General features: G+C 52.3%; 2 protein-coding genes across 10 annotated transcripts in view; both read left to right on the forward strand.

The window, feature by feature from the left end:
* On the forward strand, positions 1-9,244 carry LOC122152933 (probable serine/threonine-protein kinase abkD). Its single transcript, XM_042788339.1, has 3 exons — positions 1-185; positions 8,201-8,341; positions 9,216-9,244. The coding sequence occupies exons 1-3, from the start codon at positions 56-58 to the stop codon at positions 9,242-9,244; spliced, it is 300 nt and encodes a 99-aa protein (XP_042644273.1). The 5' UTR covers positions 1-55.
* Positions 8,209-19,425, forward strand: part of CHD4 (chromodomain helicase DNA binding protein 4) — a 22,691-nt gene continuing 11,474 nt past the window's right edge. For all 9 annotated transcript variants that reach the window (XM_042789053.1, XM_042789054.1, XM_042789055.1 and 6 more), the window contains exons 1-17: positions 8,209-8,341; positions 9,334-9,495; positions 11,497-11,624; positions 11,814-12,005; positions 12,401-12,519; positions 12,954-13,195; positions 13,280-13,407; positions 13,539-13,674; positions 14,097-14,278; positions 14,414-14,653; positions 15,581-15,784; positions 15,890-16,095; positions 16,341-16,472; positions 16,775-16,871; positions 17,264-17,455; positions 17,544-17,744; positions 18,689-18,826. In XM_042789053.1, the coding sequence (XP_042644987.1) occupies positions 9,399-9,495; positions 11,497-11,624; positions 11,814-12,005; positions 12,401-12,519; positions 12,954-13,195; positions 13,280-13,407; positions 13,539-13,674; positions 14,097-14,278; positions 14,414-14,653; positions 15,581-15,784; positions 15,890-16,095; positions 16,341-16,472; positions 16,775-16,871; positions 17,264-17,455; positions 17,544-17,744; positions 18,689-18,826 (2,634 nt within the window). In that variant the 5' untranslated portion in view covers positions 8,209-8,341; positions 9,334-9,398. The remainder of the gene's footprint in view (positions 8,342-9,333; positions 9,496-11,496; positions 11,625-11,813; positions 12,006-12,400; positions 12,520-12,953; positions 13,196-13,279; positions 13,408-13,538; positions 13,675-14,096; positions 14,279-14,413; positions 14,654-15,580; positions 15,785-15,889; positions 16,096-16,340; positions 16,473-16,774; positions 16,872-17,263; positions 17,456-17,543; positions 17,745-18,688; positions 18,827-19,425) is intronic.

Genomic DNA, 19,425 nt, shown 5'->3' on the forward strand with positions numbered 1-19,425 from the left:
TTTGCTGGCCTTAACAAGCAGTCAGTGTTACAAGTGCTAAGCTGTACTTCTGAGGATGGGTAGTGAGTACGTCCAGTATAACCACCGAGCAGCTCAGAAATGCTACCACGAGCCCGTAACAAACATTAAATACAACAGGGCCACAAAAGCAGCGACGGAGCTGAAAGCAAAACCTGAAGACAACGGTAAAAACCATGCTCAGAAGCAAAATACGTTCATGAGAGCAGAGGGCAAGCTGAGGAGTCACCTTCCACAGCAGGCGCGTGGTAACGCAGACGCGAGTGGATAGCAAAGCTTCCTGCTCGCCAACCGAAACACGGAGAGGAGCAGGAGACCTCCCGGGCGGCAGCATGGCACCCGCCAAACTAGGTCAAGGCTCAGCGGTCGCGAAGGCTGTGCCAGCGCAGCCCCGGGCGCCGCAGCCGCAGGGCCCCGGTCCGGAGCGGGCGCGGGCACGCGACCACCTTGGCGTTGAGCGTCCCGACTGGTTTCAGTGCTTTTGTGGCGAGCGCGGGGTGGCCGGGGGGGCGGCGGGCAGCGCCTGGGCTGGGGCGGTGGACGCTGAGGGCCGATGGGGAAGACAGGGGGGCAAGCGGGCCGGCGCGGTTCTGGAAAGGCGGCGGGCCGGGGCGGGCGGCCCCGGGGGGATGGCGGGGAAGGGCCCGGGGACGCAGGCAGGGCCACCCGCCTGCCAGGCCAGGCCAGGCCAGGCCAGGCGAGGGGAGGGGAGGCGGCCCGGTGGCAGCGGCGGCGGCGGCGGCGGCGGCGGCGGCGGGGGGGAGAGGGGAGGCGGCGGGAGCGCAGGCGGCCGGCGGGGAGCCCGGGCGGGCTGCAGGCGAGCCGAGCCGCCGGGGTCCGGCCCACGGGGTCAGGCCTCAGCCGCGGCTATTATGGGATGGCAGGGCCCGAGGTGTTGGGGGGGGGGGGGGGGGGAGCGGGGGAAAGGGGGAGGGCGAGCGGCGGGTATTATGGGATGGCGAGGCCTTCTGCGGCGGGGGAGGGCGAGCCGCGACTATTATGGGATGGCGAGGCCTCCCGCGACCGGAGGGGGGCAGGTGGGTGGCAGGGAGTATTATGGGATGGCAGGCCCTCCTTGCCGCTGGGGGAGTATTATGGGATGAGGATGCCCCATCAGGCGGGGGGGGGGGGGCGCCTCGAAGCAGCCGGCTATTATGGGATGGCAGGGCCTGCGGCAGCCGGCGTGAGGGGAGAGAGGAATATTATGGGATGGCACCATTCCTGGCGCGTGTGACCGGGCGACTATTATGGGATGCCTCTGTACCTACGGCGGGCTGCCGCCGTGGGAAATATTATGGGATGCAGCGGACAGAAGAAGGGGGGGGGGGGGGGGGGGGAAGGGAGGGAGTTACTATGGGATGTCGGTGCAGCCCGGGGCGGGGAAGGGGGAGGCTGCAGCCCCGGCCAGGCTTCCAGCCGGTGCCCGGGGGGGTCCCCCCCCCTCCCGCCGGTGCCCCCGTCCCGCCCGCCCCGAGGCCCCTCGCCCCGGCTCCCCCGCCCCTGCCTCTCAGCAGTCATAACCAATAAAGCCGGCAGGGTATTCTGGGATGGCTCCTCCACGGTGTGGGGATCGGGGTGGGGGGGGGGTGGTTGCTATGGAGCATTTCCCGTGGGTGGCTATTATGGGATGGACTCGCCTTTGTGAACTATTATGGGATGCGGCCGGCTCGGCAGGGTGGGGCCGCCCAGGAGAGTTGCTCGGGGCCTCGGCCCCGCCGCTCCTCGGGGTGGGGGGGGCAGGGGCACGGCGGGGCTCGGCGGGAGGGTGCAAATGCAGGGAGGCATCAGAGGCGGGCAGGCACAAAAACGCGGTGGGGACCATGGCTGCCAACTTCACGTGGGCTTTGTAGAAATCCTCGGATGGGTCCCCAGCACGGTGAGGCTGCTGTTAGTCGCTCCTGCCTCCAGGAGTCTGTGGGCTGCTTCTTGCTCTCAAAGCAAATTCTGTTGCCTGCATAGTTGGGGAAGGGAAAAAACACACAGCCCTTCAAACTGGGGGCTCCAGGGCATCCCAGTGACTTGCAATAAGGAAGGTGCTTAAACATTGTTCCCAAATGTATCTTTTTTTTTTAGCCATGTTAAGTCCAAGTGTAGCAAAATTAAGACCTGGCAACTTCGAGAAACGTGCACATACATAGCACAAAGCAAGACCTGTGCCCGAATAGTTCCTCTCAGAGCAGGACCTGATATGCGATCACTGATTTCTGCACTGTTGGCACAGCCCCAGAGTTACTGGGCTGGTTGTTACCTGTTACGGGACAAGGGAAAACCTCTAGATACTCGTGGCTCTAGCAGCTTTGCAGACCGCTGGCTGGTTTTGAGCTGAAGGTGACTTGGTAGGTATCGCCATCAAGATTTGAATCTCGCATGTCCTCTCAAGCAAGCCCAAGTCCATCAGCTCTGCTCAACACCAGTGGGGTCCACACCCAATTGAATGGGGTATGTAACCTCAAGGATGATTTGCACTGTTCCCCGTAGCACAGTTGTTGCTGGGTCCAGTGCTGGAAGCACCTCTCCCAGATCCAGCTGGAGCTAGGAGATAAAGGAGAATTCTGTCCCAGCCTGCATTTTCAGTATTTCTGCTAACTGAGCTCGGGAGGAGGTGTGTTAGCAATTTTTGCCAGCATGCACCAGCTTTAATACAGGACGCAAAAATAGGTATCACAGAATTGCAATCCAGGCAGCTCAAACCAATAGGCCATTACCGCAGTCCCTTTGAGACTACTTGCTGCTTCTCTGGGTGGATCCAACTGTTTGTTTCATGAAGAGGGGCGCAGGGCACCTCTATCTAAGGCACTTCAGGGAAATGGGAAACCTAAAAACGATAACTAATAAGAATCCTCAGCTTTTGGGTATTGCTTCCAGCTTTCATTATTCATTATATACAAAATTCTGTGTTAAAAGGCTGGTAATGTTGCAAAGTCAATTTTCCTCAGTTGCAAGACAACGTTTATTTTTTACATCTTACTAAATGCCTCCATCTTCAGAAAAAAAAGGTGAAGATAAACATGGAAAATTCGCATCTGAATGTCTGATGTCTGGTGAAGTTCTGAGTAACTGAAAACAGACTTGTGATGGAAAATATCAAGTAACCTTAACTATAGGTGTCAGTACCAAGTATGTCTGTGATGTTTTTTAAAGCGAGCAAAATAGCAAAGCATAGAGAGATAGAGAGCAACAGTTCAGATTTACAGGGGGCTGAGCGATCCCCAGTCCTCTCTGTCTCTCCCCCCACGGCAGTTCTCTGCCGCTAGCACTGCCTCATGCACCATGCACGTCTGGCTGACGCAGCGTGGCTCTGGCTGCACGGCCACACCGTTCACCCTGCCCCCTCCTTCTCCTGGCAGAACAGGAGACGAGGCTCCTGACGAGTGCCGAGCAAAGTCTGAACTGCCGTTCTTCTAATGGGAAGCAGATGCAGAGTCATGCTGGCGTATGGGAAGTCCTCACCTGTTGGAGAGATGGGATCCTCCATTGACACCGGAACATTGTTCTCAGTAAAGAAGCAGGCGTCGTCTGTTCAGTGGTTCTTGCTTTTGTTCTGGTTGTATACTCCCAAATTTCTCTGTGTGCAGGTCTCTGTTCCTTGTTTCAGTGGCATTTGCTGCAGGAGCAGCTTCTTGGAGGTGACAGGAGGGGCTCTTGTATTTTCTCCACAAGACAAGGAGACTATGTCTTGTATCATTTTGTTCCATGTCTGACATCAAAGCAAAGATACTTCCATTGTGGTAAACAAATAAGCTCATGCTTCTCTTTGAAAAAAAGCAAAACAAAACAAAAGAATAGAGTGAGGGGGGCACGATGAAGAAAGCAACAATGAAAATGGATCATTTAGATTTCCTTAGCTTGCCCTGGAGACTTGGCAGAAATCTGGAAGTGGAGAAAAGTATCTCAGGCAGAGGAAGGAGCTTTGTAGTGTTGGGGAAGGCTTGCAGAATTCAGAACAATTGCTCCGGCTAGTGTTGGGGACACAGGATTCTCACGAGATAGTTTAAAATGGGAGGGGTGGGGGGCAGAAGAGGCAGAGACTCTGGGATAGTAACCAACTATTGAGTGAAAGTTTGGACCAGTTTCTTAGTAACTTCAAAATAGAAGTTACTTATCTGGGAGCTTGATACCCTTCCCCTCTAAAAATGGTCTAGGGCAAAATTCTCTGCCTTACCAAAGAAAAAGGGCAAGCCTTCTCAGAAATCCTGAGATCTTAAAGGTTACCTGGCAGAAGCTCTAAGGCCTCAACTCAGACAAGCATCAGTATGGTTAGGAGAACCCACAGGGCTGCTGAAGAGAAACACAATTCACATTAGCTACAAGTGGTCACAACTAGGTTAAAGGAAGAGGTAAAATGTACCTGCAGCCTTTGAGGAACAGCATCCCAGCACTCAAATGATGCAATACAGCAGCAGCATCACAACGGCCAGCATCTAAACCCATTAACATCTCCTCTTTGTTATTGGACATGAAAGGAGTCCAACACAAAAACTAAACTGAGAGACCATAAACAGACCTTTAAGATCACACTGTCTGCCGGGCTAGCAGGTCATGCTTATAGTCTGTTATCTGTGTCCTACATACAAACGGTTCACACTAGCCTGGAAAGTCTTCATTCTTCTCAAAATGCTCTGGAGTCCCTTCCCCCCGCCCCCCGCTCCCGCCTCCCGCACTGAGCAGCACTGCAAGACAGTGGAGGGAGGTTTCTCGCCTCCACCCGTGCCCCAGTGAAAACACAGAACAAGTCCCAGAGTAAAACAATGTTACACTTGGTTCTTCTCGTCACCTTGCAAAAACATGCCTCTCGAAAATGAAACCGAGAAAGGGCTGTGGGCCTGACAGAAGCCTGGGCAGGGGAGGCTGCCCCTCGGGAGGAGCAAAGCAGGGCAGGTCTCTCTCCTGCGTCCCCAGGCTGGGACCTAAACCCTGAGTGGCTCGAACCATGCACAAAACTACAGGAATAATTTAGAGGCCACACCAGCATGGTGCTGTGAGAATATAGAGCCCGCTTCACCCACTTGGCCTTGGAAGCAGAGCTGGGCAGAGGTGTGTGGAGGGTCCTCTGGTTAGTTTGTATTTCCCTAACATGGGTGCAGCACCCAAGTGAGGGGATGTTGCAGGCGTTTTCCCCAACAGAAGTGCTCTGTGGGGTTGTTCGGGGCATTGACACCGATCAGCAGGTAGGGAAGATTATATTACACAGATCTTGCTGCAATTGTTTCCAAGCCAAGCGCTATAAACTCAGAAGTTTCAGTTAAAGCGAGTAAGTGAACAAACCACAGTAAGGCAGGGTAACTTCCAGGTTTGAAGCAGACAAATAGCTGGAAATCTATCTTGCAGTGTTATCCTCAAGGGAAAACATTTAGAAGTCTCATTTTTTAAAAACCATTTAATCTACTCGGCCCTCACAAGCACTAAAAACACCTTAATCATAATTACTTATGTCCCGCATGGACTTTTTTAGAGTGAAAATTAAGGCTTCTGCTGACTGAGAAACTTCAAGTTACACAGGAAAAGGAGCTGGAGGGGAGGTGGGGAACCTTGGCGGCATTCATGATAAAGCTGTGTTCAGGTGTCACACAAAGATTTCAGGGAAGCGGTGGCTCATTGGGAAGCTTGGCGCTTTAGTGACCGAGGCTCTGGGATACATGTTGCCTAACTGGCAGTGAACAGCCCTCTCCAGACCACAGCCCTGCTGGCAAGAGTGTCAGGGAGCACCAGTGACTGAAACTCCCTTTGCGGGGGTCTTCGTCCACGTCGTACCTCTCACCGTGCCACCAAACCACGGGCAGAAAGAGGTACGTGCAGAGTCCAGCGGTCGGTGGTTGGGACCAGGCTGCCTAGCATGGGAATTTGGCATGGCTGTCCGCCTGGCTCCTATTAGAGAGGATTACAGCTGTCAGCGCACAAAAGAGGGAATGAAGAGTGCTGCGGGGGTCTGCGTGAGTTCGGTGGTGGCATTATCCACCATATGCTTCCGTAGCGCTGGATATTCTGTTACGCTCGATCCGTGCAGAGGATGGATAGCATCTGTGAAATAGTAGCGTGGCTCTTCCCTACCGCTTTTCCCCTGTGGAGCCGAGATAAGTGATAGCGTCATCATCATTCAGGTGAAGGTGTACGGACAGGGATAGTGCACGTGTGCGCGCCGTGGCCAGCTGAAGGGTTAGTGGGATTTCTATGCGCGCAAGAAGGTGAATAACACGACAGCGGTTTGGGACGTACAGTAGGGCAGGAAGGACGCGTGTGGGAGGGTCAGCTTGTGCTGTAGAGTGGCTGCGCGTGTAGTTTGCCTCGCAGGACTGTATCGGAGCGCACGGCGGTGACGGGCACGCGGATGAGATGGCGGAGCTTGGCAGTATCTCAGCAGAGAGGTGGTGGCGCGAGGAGGTGGGCGGTTGGGAAAGTTTGCTGCTAGTCCGAGACACTCCAGCGCGCGGCAGAGGCAACGGGGTGGTGTTACGGAATACCTGCGTGCCCAGCATAACGCGTGGACGTATTTTTTTGGTGTGGTTTGGCAGACAAAGCACAGATCACGTTACAGGATCTGTAATGACCCGTCGCAGTCCGTAACAGTAGATCTTCCACTTGCGTTCCGGGATGCCTCGCTGCGGTGGGACCAAACATGCGCGCGCACCACCAAGCGCGGGACAGCAGAGGCGTTTGTTTGGGGAGGAACGAGCGCAGTTATTGACACCCACGTGTTTACTGGGAGAGAGGGACGGGACTGAGCCTCTTTGTTGAGATTAATAGTGGTATGAAGATACTAAATGGAGAATAGGCGGCTTTATGGGATGTGATTTTGCCGAATGGGAAATTAGCGCTACAGTTGCACGTGCGTAATTGTGGTACATTTGTACCTGCGGACTGTTCATGTCTGTAGAAAGTGTCGATGAGTTTCCCGGCAGCCGGGAGCGGCGCGCCGTGCTAGGTATGGGGTGAGAGGGAGGAGCGGAGCACACGGAGGTGCGGTGTATCCCTGGGGTACAGATAGTTCTGTAGGTACCAGGAGTCAGGAGAGGAGGAGGCCTTGCCGGTGCAGGCCCACCCATGCGGGGAGGACGCAACGGCAGTGACTGCGGGCTCCCCACGCGCGCCCCGGCGCCGGCGGCGGCTGCACCGGGTGTCACGGGCTGGGGCTGGGTCGCCTCAGAGGGGCCCCGTGGGCAGAGCGTGCGGGGATGGGGCACGGCAGGCCCTGGGCCCGGGGCGTGCGTGAAGGTGAAAACGTGCCACAGAGGCCGCAGGCCCCTCTCGGGGCACGGGGCAGGGAAGGGGAGCGAGTCGGGGCGCTCAGCCCCAAGATGGGGGGGCCGCTGGCAGAGGCCCGGCGCCTCCGGCCGTGGGGGGCCCACTGGGAGCCGCCTGGGGCCTGTGTCAGCGGGCGGGAGGCGCCCGGGGGCCGGCGGTGCCCGAAGCGCTCCGGGCTGCGTGGCCGGCCCCGGGACGTTGCCGGCGGCGCGGCGGGCAGGGCGGCGGGGCGGCGGGCAGGTGGGGCGGGGCGGGGCGGGCGCCAGGGTGGGCTGGGGGGCGGCGGCGGCGGCGGCGGCGGCGGAGCCCCGCGGGCTGCGGGGCGGGCGGCCGCGAGTATTATGGGATGTCTGGGCTGGACGGTGGCTCCTGGCGACTATTATGGGATGCCTGCCTGAGCGCGGGGGGGGGGGAAGGGTGACTATTATGGGATGTGCGCTCGGGCTGTGACTATTATGGGATGTTGGGGGGGGTGGGTTACTACAGTGTCTGTGTGGGGGGGTGGGGTGTCCCCCTCCCCGCAGGGGGGACGTGCCTATTATGGGATGGCAGGCCGGGCGACGCGCGTGCGGGCGAGGGGCCGCGCCGCGGGGGGCGCCCTGCCCCAGCGCGGGGTCCCGGGCGGGTGGGGGGGGGCGAGTATTATGGGATGCTGGAGCGAAGGGGTGCGAGCTTGGGGAGTATTATAGGATGTTTCTCGGTGTGTGTGTGGGGGGGGACGTATTATGGGATGTTCCCGGCGGGAGGGGTTATTATTATGGGATGCCGGGCCGGGCAGTGAGTGGGAAGTTCTGAGGGGAGGGCGAGTATTATGGGATGTCTCGGATGGGGGGGGGGTGTTGCCGGGGAGACGGGGGCGGGGCCTGTTGCCGGGGTCCCGGGGCATATTATGGGATGGAGGCGGGAGCGGGGCGGGACCTGGCCGGGTTTTTTCCCCTTTAAGAGGCGGTGCCGGGGCCGGAGCCATTTTCCCTTCAGCAGCAGCAGCAGCAGCAGCAGCAGCAGGAGAAGAAGAAGAAGAAGAAGAAGAAGAAGAGGGGGAAGAAGAGGAGGCGGCGAGACAGGAGCCGGGGTCTGGAGCCGGGTGAGGAGCCGGGAGGGGACGAGGGCGGGCAGGGCCTTCCGCCGCCTCTTGGGCGTCCCTGCCGGCGGGCTCCCCTCACCGCCGGTTCCCGGTCGCAGCTTTCCCCCGGGGCCGCACCGTCCCCCAGACCTGGCGGCCGCAGGACCTCTCCCTCCTCCCCCACCCGGGGCCGCGCCGGGGAGCGGCCGCCCCGCCGGTTCCCCTCGCCCTGGCGCCTGTCCCTAGGGAGAGGCGGCCCCTCGCCGCATGCGATCCGGACTTCCCCGGCCCCGCCCCGCGCCCCCGCCCGGGAGACCGTGCCCCGCCGAGAGGCTGCCCCTCTCCCCCCCCCCCGCCCCCTCCCGCCGCCCCCGCCCTGCGCCGCGCAGCCCCGCTCCGGGCGGGGGCGCGGGTGCGGCGGGCAGCGGCGCGGGGCTGCCGGCGCCGCCGAGCCTGCCCTGCCTTTTGTGTGGGGCCGGCGACGGAGAAGGACGGCGACGCTGGCCTGCCCCTCCGGCCACGGCGGTGTCAGCCCGGGGCCGTCGCGCCAAGTTTGGGCGGGCGAGTTGGGGACCTGCCGGCGGCGCCGGTTCTGCCGCTGTCCGCCGTACCGGGCCCCGGGGTCCGCCTGCTGTGGCTCGCTGACAGCGTTCCGGCTGGCCCGAAATCTCCTTTGGAAGCCCAGCTGGCTCCCCTGCCTTGCTGCCTTCAGCCCGAGGCAGAAATAACCGAGGACACCCGGGTGCAGAGGACAGGAGGATTTTCCTATAGGACAGCTGTTTTGGCTTCCTCGCCAGAGATGAGTTGCTGACTCAGTTTAATATCTAGTGTCTTCAAAGCCTGCTTCATCAGAACTCTAGCTGATACTTGCTGCCAGTGTTTCTATTATCTGTAGGCTCCAAATCCACTAAAGTTGCTGTCTAAGCTTTCTCACAGATCCTCTTGGTAGCACTATTGCTTGGGAAAACGGGAGTTCAGCGCCTGCTATAACTTTCTCTTTCTTTTCAATGAAGTACTGGCCTGACTGGCAAGAAGACAACACCCTGTATAATCCCAGGCCACCCCCAGCTTGGAGGACATGGCATCAGGCATTGGGTCTCCGTCACCATGCTCAGGGGGCAGTGATGATGATGAGATGGAGATCCTGTTGAACAACGCTATCCCCCAGCATCCAGGTATGGATAACCTGCAGGGCATGCACGTGAAATGGGGGTAATGATGGTCTCACACTGAATATGTGAAATACATGATGTGCTGGGGAATGTTTGGGTTGTTGTGGGGTTTTTGTTGTTGTTGTGTTTGTTTTTTTTTTTTTAACTGCGAGTCACATATGGTTTTGATTTTTATATCTGAGTCCTAGGTTTACTTAAAAATGTGAGGCTTGTGTCAGGTGGAGCTGACTTTGTTCCAAGCCGTTGCAGGTCGTTGAGGCCTGTGCTTTGAGGAGGTGCAAGGGGTGGAGGCAGAGTGTCCAGTTTTGATGGGGTACCAAAATGCTTGCAAGTTCATGAATGAGGGGGTAGTATGTGAAAGGGCAGGGTGCCTGGCTTTCTTTCATCCGGGAACTCAGACCGGCTGACGTCCAGAGCAAACTGCCCTGGGCTGTTGTGTGACCCACTTTCCTTCGTCACCACACCCAATTATTGAGGTTTCTCGTGGTTCTTGCTCCGTGCTGCTTGCTCACCTTTGCTTTTCTTGTAGTCTTTGTACCTTGCCTTTTCCCTCATGTTTGCATCCTCATCATCAACATGAGACCTGACTTAGAGCCCTGAGCGCTCTTCTGTTTTGGGGTTGTTTTGTTGTTGTTGCTGACTTGCTCTGTGGACCTACATCTGGATTCTCTGATTCCTTGTGAAAAGAAGTAATGTATGTCCTGATGTGCTGGATTGTAAGACAAGTTTGAGTTTTCTTATTGGCTCGTGCTGTAGTGTCACGTAAGAGAAATGTTGCCACTGGAAAGGGAAAATCGTGTTGTGGGCTTTTTGTGGTTTTGTTTGTTTAGCTTTTTTTCTTTAAGCTTTGACTTTAGGGTTTTCTGGCACCTCTGAAATCTTAGGCAGAAGGGGACTGTCAGTGAGTCAAGGAAAATCTTGGTGAAGAAAAACTGTTGAAATCCCTGCAAACTGGAGAGCTTTAGGTAATACATTGGAAAGGATGGGACACTAGAGGCTCTAAATCAGAATGGGAATCCCCGAAGGACCTGATGTTAGCAGGACTGTGGGAGTGAAGAGATGTGCATCAGTTGGGAATATGGCAGGGGTGAGATGCAGGACCCCACGTTCTGGGAACTCGACCCCTTCTGTTTCACCCCTGGCTGCGGTAGCTCCTCTGACCTGTGGCTTCCTCCATCGTGCCCAGCTCCTGTGGTCAGGAGGCCATTTTCCCTTGGAGGGAGAAGGAGTGACTCTGGCTGTGGGCGGGGCAGCGGGGGAGGGCGGCTGGCCAGATTGCTCCAGCAGCCTGCCACAAAGGGAAGGGCTGTCTGGCTGCCTCTGCCCCTCAGGTGGGGGGCAGGCAGGGTGGAGGATGCACGGATGGGAGTGTGTGGTAGTGGGGTGCTGGCATGAGTTTCTTCTGGCTAGGTGGTAGTGAGCTTGCTAGCTGTTGATCCAGAGGGACCGGGGTTGGGGGAAGGTTGTGTCAAATCTGGATTGAAATATTTGCCGAGTAACAACTTTACTGTGGAGGAGGACAAGTGGTAGCTTCCTGGCCTGTATTTTGCATGTGGCTGTAGGATGCTCTATACTGCTCTAGGTGCTAGTTAGTTGTGGGTTTCTTTCCTGGAGACCCATGGACTAAAATGGTATCCTAGTCAGGTTCTCAAATGTATTCACTGTTTTGTCTCCTTTACATGTGGCCATCTATTCTGTGCTCTTTCCTCCTCTTGCTGGATTATGGCAAACTTCTGGTCCCTAAGACCTGAGCGCAGCTCTGCTTGGAGAAAGAATATTGGGGAAATAGGTGGTGTTAGGGGGAGGGGGAAGACCATGTGCAGTGGTAACTTATGATATGATTTCCTAGTATCTGTTGTGAACGATGACAGAATATACAGGTGTAAACTTTTCTATGTTTGTAAGTATGTAGCGAGTAGTAGACAAGTTGCGTGATCACCAAATGGGCTATGCTGTAGTGCACAGATGCTGTTTGAATGAGGCATGTTGCCTCTTCCCCTCCAGAGCCTGAAGAAGAGCCAGAAGAAGAGCTTCTGTCAGAGGCGGAGACACCTAAAATCAAGAAGAAGAAGAAACCCAAGAAACTAAAAGAACCCAAAGTGCCCAAGCTCAGCAAGCGTCAAAAGAAGGAGGTAAGGAAAAGGATGCCTAAGGTCGTAATCTAAAGTACAGGTATGTGGGATGAGGGTGCTTACTGTTGTTGGCCTATAGCAGCAATCCTCTGTATGAACTCTGTAGAGCTTGGGGAGAATGTGGTGTTTAGTGCTTATCCAGGGTATTTTCTCACAGCTGCCTGATCTTCTCTCTCCCTCCCTCCCCAGCTGGGGGACAGCTCTGGTGAGGGGAATGAGTTTGTGGAGGAAGAGGAGGAGGTTCTGCGCTCTGACAGTGAGGGCAGTGACTACACTCCTGGGAAGAAGAAAAAGAAGAAATTGGGACCCAAGAAGGAAAAGAAAAACAAAGCCAAGCGCAAGGAGGAGGAGGAAGAGGAGGAAGAAGATGATGACTCAAAGGTGAGAAGCCACCCTGCTGACTGCCTGCTTGCTCCTCATTCCCATCTGTCTGATTTTGGGGATCATTGTGCTCTCCATTTGTGATGGCACGTGGAGTTTGGGCTGTTCAGTCTTTCCTTCCTCCACTAGACCTGTTTGACCATTTTCCTACCTTGCATTCCTTCCCCTCTTCTGCCTTAAACACACCTAGAATGTATATTGAATCCAAAGACGTTTTCCACCTCCACTGATACTTGATTAGGGCTGTGTCCTATGGCTGCGATAAGCGGATAGGGGAGAAAAAAAATGCCCTGGTCCTGACCCACTGAGTCATCTGTAGATGTGTGGAAGTCCTCTTCTTTCCTAGAGCCGAACTAGGGCTTTTTTAAAGAGTTTCTGCGTTTCTCTTTGCACAGGAGCCGAAGTCATCTGCTCAGCTCCTGGAAGATTGGGGCATGGAGGATATTGATCATATTTTCACAGAGGAGGATTACCGCACTCTCACCAACTACAAAGCTTTCAGCCAGTTTGTCAGGTGAACTGTAAGCCTGCACTTGGAAGGACTCTGGAGCAAAAAAAGAGCTGGGACAAGAACTGGGGTCCTTGGTTTTGGAACCTCAAGGCACATTAGAGATACTAGTGTCCTACCTAGAGCAAAAACTGAAGCAACAGTAAAATAAATGACCCACATCTTTTGTTTGTTTTCAGTGATTGAGATGATGCAAGTCCTCACTCCCGGTCTTCCTTCTTCCCTAGTATGCTAAATTCCGTTTAATTTTCCAAGCCCCTGAGCATTTGCATTCTTCACACAGAGTGAAGGATGGGAATGGAGAGATTCATTGGCTGTTCAGATCAGAGATTAGAAAGGAATGTAATTTGAGATAAAGGTGGTGATGGGGGTGGCAGACCATGTTGGGGATCTAGATTTCAGGGTGGTTCGGTAACTCTTCCTTCCTTAACTGTACACAGGCCACTTATTGCAGCCAAGAACCCTAAAATAGCAGTGTCGAAGATGATGATGGTACTGGGAGCCAAATGGAGGGAGTTTAGCACAAACAACCCCTTCAAGGGAAGTTCAGGTGCATCTGTGGCAGCTGCTGCAGCTGCAGCTGTTGCAGTAGTGGAGAGTATGGTGACGAATGTGGATGCTGTCCTGCCGCAGCCCCCTGTAGATGTGCCACTCAGGAAGGCTAAGACAAAGGAGGGCAAAGGTGAGATGAAGAACCTGGCAGGATGGTAGAGGGACGAGTGTTGTCAAGGCAGTAGTCCTGACTTGCAGGCTTCTCTGTTCCCAGGACCCAATGCCCGGCGGAAGCCAAAGGCCAGTCCTCGTATTCCTGATATCAAGAAACCCAAAACAAAGAAGGTGGCACCTCTGAAAATCAAACTGGGAGGATTTGGTTCTAAGCGTAAAAGATCATCAGTAAGTGATGCTCCGTCCTTGACCTTCTGAAGAGAAGGTGAAGATGTGCTAGAAATGTTGGGATGCATGTCTGATTGAGGCCCCGCAGCATGTGTGCCTGAGTAGCATAGCTTTTTTCTTACCTATCACAGAGTGAAGATGATGATCTGGATGTGGAGTCAGACTTTGATGATGCCAGCATCAACAGCTACTCTGTTTCAGATGGATCTACAAGCCGTAGTAGCCGCAGTCGCAAAAAACTCAAAGCTGGGAAAAAGAAAAAGAAAGGTATTGATGCTTGCTGTCAGTTGGAGATAGAGGCACAGCTAAGTGTGTAGACATTCCTTTAATCTTTCTGTGCGGAATTTGGATGTTTAACAGCATACTTGAGAGGGAATTGTTTGTGAATGAAGAACCTGAGGATATTTTTAATAAAGAAAAGGCTTTAGGAGTTCCTTTTTACATTGATAGGAAAACAGACATAGTGCTGAGTTTTCCTGGTCTCCACTGCAACTTTAATTTCATAGGTGGAACGAGGTGCAAGAGGGCTTGTTTTACCTCTGTTCCAGCTCTTGCTCCCTGCCCTGTTTGTTACATAGAGCAAGAGTTCTGGATCTCTATATCACTACGTAGGCTGTTGGGAGAGTACCCTTCCTTGCTGTAGAAAGCCTGTGGCTTCTGCTGCTGTAACTCCTCACTACCCTCTGCAGGTGAGGACGACTCCACTGTGGCTGTGGATGGCTATGAGACTGATCACCAGGACTACTGTGAGGTGTGCCAGCAGGGAGGAGAAATTATACTGTGTGATACCTGCCCTCGTGCCTACCACATGGTTTGCCTGGACCCAGACATGGAGAAAGCTCCAGAGGGCAAATGGAGCTGCCCACACTGTGTGAGTACTAGATTCTCCCAAACTCTGCAAGAGGTCGTGGAGGCACATGTCAAGTGACTTGGGGCTGCTTTTCTGCGGTAATAAAATAATTACAGATGTGTGACTTTGGTTTTCTGGTTTCCCTTTTACATATAGGAAAAAGAGGGCATTCAGTGGGAAGCAAAGGAGGACAACTCTGAAGGTGAGGAAATCCTGGAGGATGTTGTAGGAGATGCTGAGGAAGAGGATGACCACCATATGGAGTTCTGTAGAGTCTGCAAGGATGGAGGAGAGCTGCTGTGCTGCGATGCCTGTCCTTCATCCTATCACATCCACTGTCTGAACCCGCCGTTGCCAGAGATACCCAATGGAGAGTGGCTGTGTCCTCGCTGCACTGTGAGTTTCTGCTAGTACTGTTCTCCAACTGCTACCAATCTAATGCCTTTGGATGAGCATGTTTTCCCAGAAAGGTTTAGCTCTCTGGAGGCTCTATCTCCTCTCACACTTTTTTCATAAAACATCAAGGCCTGGCTTTTTGTGGCTGGATTGCACCTTGTCAATTGGCTGCTTCCTTCAGACAGCAGGAAGGACAGGAATTGCAGCTTAGTCTCATGAGGTTTGCCCATGTGCAGAGTAGTTGGGCAGTTTTGGGTCCAGGATGCCAAGGCTCATTTTTCTTGGATCCTGTATGTATGTAGAAGCAAGAGAATGACTACAAGCAAGTTCAGTGTTTTATTTTTTTTTTTTTAAACTGACACTGATCCAAACAGATTTCTTTCTGCTACAGGCTCTGTATTGTGAAGCCCTTTTTTAGTAGATGGTCAGAAGAAATGTTACAGTCTTCCAGGAAGTTCTTGAAATTAAGTATTATAAATGGTGTTAGGTGCTTTCATTAGGTGACAAGGACTTTTATAATGATGAACAAAAAAGGTGCCTCAGGACGTATTGCTATGCTGGATTGATAGTTCCTCAGCAAAGTATTTTTCTGTACAAACCTTCATTGGAGTTGTGGTTGGATAAACTACTGGGCTCATCAAGACTAGCAATTTCTGTATTTCATGTAGAGTTTCTCAATTGGTGTGGCCCTGGAGAGACAACTAAATTGAGATACTGAATTCAGTTTGGGGTTTGTCAGTCCTGGAGAAAGCTCAAATAAATGCTGGAGATAAGAGGATGAAAGCTTCCAAGTCCAAAAAGCAAATTCCGTCTGCATGGTAAAGTTATAATGAATGAAGAAAACTGTGGCTCTATGTGCCTACTCCTCAGCACTTTTGTGTTAGAGTACATACACTCTGATGTAACGAACTCTGTTTAACTTTTCAGTGCCCAGCTTTGAAGGGAAAGGTGCAGAAGATACTGATCTGGAAATGGGGTCAGCCCCCGGTTGGCCCCCCCCCGCCACGTCCACCTGATGCAGACCCTAATGCTCCTCCCCCTAAGCCTCTGGAGGGTCGGCCTGAAAGGCAGTTCTTTGTTAAATGGCAGGGCATGTCCTACTGGCACTGCTCTTGGGTGTCAGAGTTGCAGGTGAGTGGAGGACTCTAACCATGTAATAAGGGTGGATGGTTGCGGGGTTATGTTTTGGATAGCTGCGGGGAAAACGCTTACTAACTGCCTTTGTCCTGACTCCAGCTGGAGCTGCACTGCCAGGTCATGTTTCGTAACTACCAACGCAAAAATGATATGGATGAGCCACCATCAGGAGACTTTGGAGGGGAAGAGGAAAAAAGCCGAAAGAGAAAAAACAAGGACCCTAAATATGCTGAGATGGAGGAGCGCTTCTATCGATACGGGATCAAGCCCGAGTGGATGATGATCCACAGGATCCTTAATCATAGGTGGGGGGAGGTAGAAAAGGGGATTTTCAACAAAGACCTTAGGCGCAGGGCTAAGGGAGAGTGAATGAACTAAACTTCGTGTGGCTGGGGGAAACTGGGGGAGACAGAAGAAGTTCTTTTGGTATGACAAACGTTCTCCTGCTTCTGCTGCTTCATTAAGGGATCCTTTCCTTCTCTCCCATTTGGGTGGATTGTGTGTATACTGTCATTTCACCGTGCCTAAGATTTCCTGGTTTCTTCTGCAGTGTGGATAAGAAGGGAAATGTCCACTATTTGATTAAATGGAGAGACCTACCCTATGACCAGGCGTCCTGGGAAAGTGAAGATGTGGATATCCAAGATTATGACCTCTACAAGCAAGCCTACTGGAATCATAGGTAAGAGAAATATCTACAGGTTGTGTTTCTTGCCCTTGCATCCAAAGAAAATACTGGGGTATGTCAGCCCCTAGCACTGGCTGGGTTAATACATGGAGATAGCTAAGAAGCATCTTGTTGCTGACTCCTTAATCCTTTGGGCAGGGACCTTGTGCCTCCCTACCAGTTCATGAAGGTTCCAGCCCTGTTCTCTTGAGCCTGTTGGAGTTGGGTGATTGCCCTCCTATTCTTTGCAATAGTTTTCCCTCAGTCTGTTACAAAAGCTGCTAAACTTGCACATTTTTGGGACTGTGTCTGCACAGGGAGCTGATGAGAGGTGAAGAGGGCAGGCCTGGTAAGAAGCTAAAGAAAGTGAAGATGCGGAAACTGGAAAGGCCCCCTGAGACTCCCACAGTGGATGTAAGTTACTGTTTATTGCTTAGGAGCCATCTGATACAGCTGCTTATTTTGGAGAGGGAGGCAGGTAAATGGGAAACTGAAGAGTGAGGGGCATATGGTTTAGAGTTCCTTCCTGGTCCAAAGAATGAATGGGTTGTCGAGCCTTCAGGCAAAGGCCCACCTTCTCCATTGGGTAAGACACTGGCTGGCTCTTGGTGAAAGAATTTTACAAAAAAAAAAAAGCTTTTTGGTAGAAACCTTTTGGCCATTTGGGAGTTTCTGTGTGATGCTAGACTGATGGTCATATGTGAAGTCTCATCTGCACGAGAGAATATATGGCTGATGGGGAAAGGAGTCTTGGTAGCTGCCTAGCTAAGGTAAAGGATCTCAAATCTTCCTTCTTTCCGCTGTAGCCGACAGTGAAATACGACCGGCAACCAGAGTACCTCGATGTAACAGGGGGAACCTTGCATCCCTACCAACTGGAAGGACTGAACTGGCTGCGCTTCTCTTGGGCCCAGGGCACAGATACCATCTTGGCTGATGAAATGGGTCTGGGAAAGACTGTACAGACAGCTGTGTTCCTGTACTCCTTATACAAAGAGGTGAGAGCTGGGAGGTCGCTACCCAGGGAGATTCTGCCTGTGTTAGTGGTTGCATTCATCTAATGCTCTTGCTGACTCTTACTCACAGGGCCACTCAAAGGGTCCCTTCTTGGTGAGTGCCCCGCTGTCCACAATCATCAACTGGGAACGAGAATTCGAGATGTGGGCCCCAGATATGTATGTAGTGACCTATGTCGGGGACAAAGACAGCCGGGCCATCATCCGTGAGAATGAGTTCACTTTTGAGGATAATGCCATACGTGGAGGCAAAAAAGCATCCAGAATGAAGGTACAGAACTCTGCTGTAACGCAAGCCTGAACTGAAAGAAGAGATGCGCTAGACTGACTTTCAGCAGCTGAGATTCAGATACTCTGTCCTTGGGAACTGATTATACTTGTAGTTTCCAAGGGGAAATAACTGCAAATTGATGACTAGTGGGCATTCAGACTCCTGCTCTAGACTGTTTAAACACTCCTACTAGCCTGAACTAATTCAGTACTGGAAAAAGAGTTGACTAAGGTAATACTGACCATAGGCAAGTCCCTGTATCTCTTCTACTTAATCGGTGAAGTTGTGCGTTGCTTCTACAGAAGTCAGAATTGCCACTGTATGAAAGACAAGCATACAAAAAAGTATGAAATACTTAATCTCTCTGAGGAACTGGCTAACAGTCAGATGTCTAGGTGTGGCCTTAGAAATGGCATTCTGGGCCTGATCTAGGTGGCTAGTTCTTGCAGAACTTTAGACTTCCTAGTAAAAGCAAGATGGGAGCTAAACCTTTTCCAGTGGCAGAGATAGGGCTCCTTTGCTTCCCTTGAAACTGAACTGCATTAAGTACTAACGGTAATTTAAAGTTCCACAATAAACTGTTATCTTAAGTCCTAGCTTTTTGATGAGCCACTCTTCTCCAAATCTCATCTCCCTAATAAATAAGCATCAAATAGAGGCACGTTAAATTTCTCTGTTACAATATTTGGCAACTTCCCAGAAGTAGCAGGTACTGAGGGGGTTGAGGACACTCGCATGTGTTAAGAGAATAATGGGGGATTGAAAGGCTAGAACGGTTTGGGTAGCATTTTGAATCTTGTGACAGGAAACTGGGGGTGTGAAAAGTTTTTGATGTGCTATCTGACCAGGCTTCATCAGAATAACTTGATGGAGAAACACTGCATCTGTCTTTGTCCTGGGGCATTCCCCTATTCCGTTACCATATTCATCCTTTTCCTTTGCAGAAGGAGGCTGCTGTGAAGTTCCACGTGCTTCTCACCTCCTATGAACTGATTACAATTGATATGGCCATATTAGGCTCTATTGACTGGGCCTGTCTCATTGTGGATGAAGCTCACAGACTGAAGAACAATCAGTCTAAGGTACAGAGAAGCACAGGTGGTTTACAGGAGGGAATGGGGCAGAGAGTGTTCAGAAGAATAGACGGCTGCTCTTAAGTTCTTCTGCCAATTCTTAGTCTATTAGTTCAACAGTAAATTTGATGCATTATAAAAAAAAAAAAAATCAACAGCCTTCATTTGGAGATTGATTATTATTGGCAACAACTTCACTTTTATGCATATCTCTGGTTAAAACAGCTTTATCTCTGGGTGAATGGGCAATTGGTATATACTGGAAAACAGAAAAACCTGGGTGTCACTTGTTGTTCTTAAATACAAACTGGCTTCTCTGAAAGCAGATCATGTATCTGCACTGCCTCTATTCTAGAAAGGTTTACCATACTGAGCATAAAACAAGCTGCATGAACACGGTTGTCCTGCTTCCAGGCTAGGCTTGCCGTCTGCATTTGTCTAGTTTGGTAGCAGAACTAATTAAATGTTATAGACAGATGTGTTCAAAAACACCTGGGTAGATGCTGAAGGCTGCCATATAGCTGCTTTTATATGAGGCTGCACCTTAACTAAGATTATTTGAATTCAGTAGACTTGACTGTATATTCTTAATCCATCCACTCCCTAAA

Source organism: Tyto alba, unplaced genomic scaffold (genome assembly GCF_018691265.1).
Source record: "Tyto alba isolate M040663 unplaced genomic scaffold, T.alba_DEE_v4.0 Super-Scaffold_14, whole genome shotgun sequence".
Taxonomy (NCBI): Eukaryota; Metazoa; Chordata; class Aves; order Strigiformes; family Tytonidae; genus Tyto; species Tyto alba.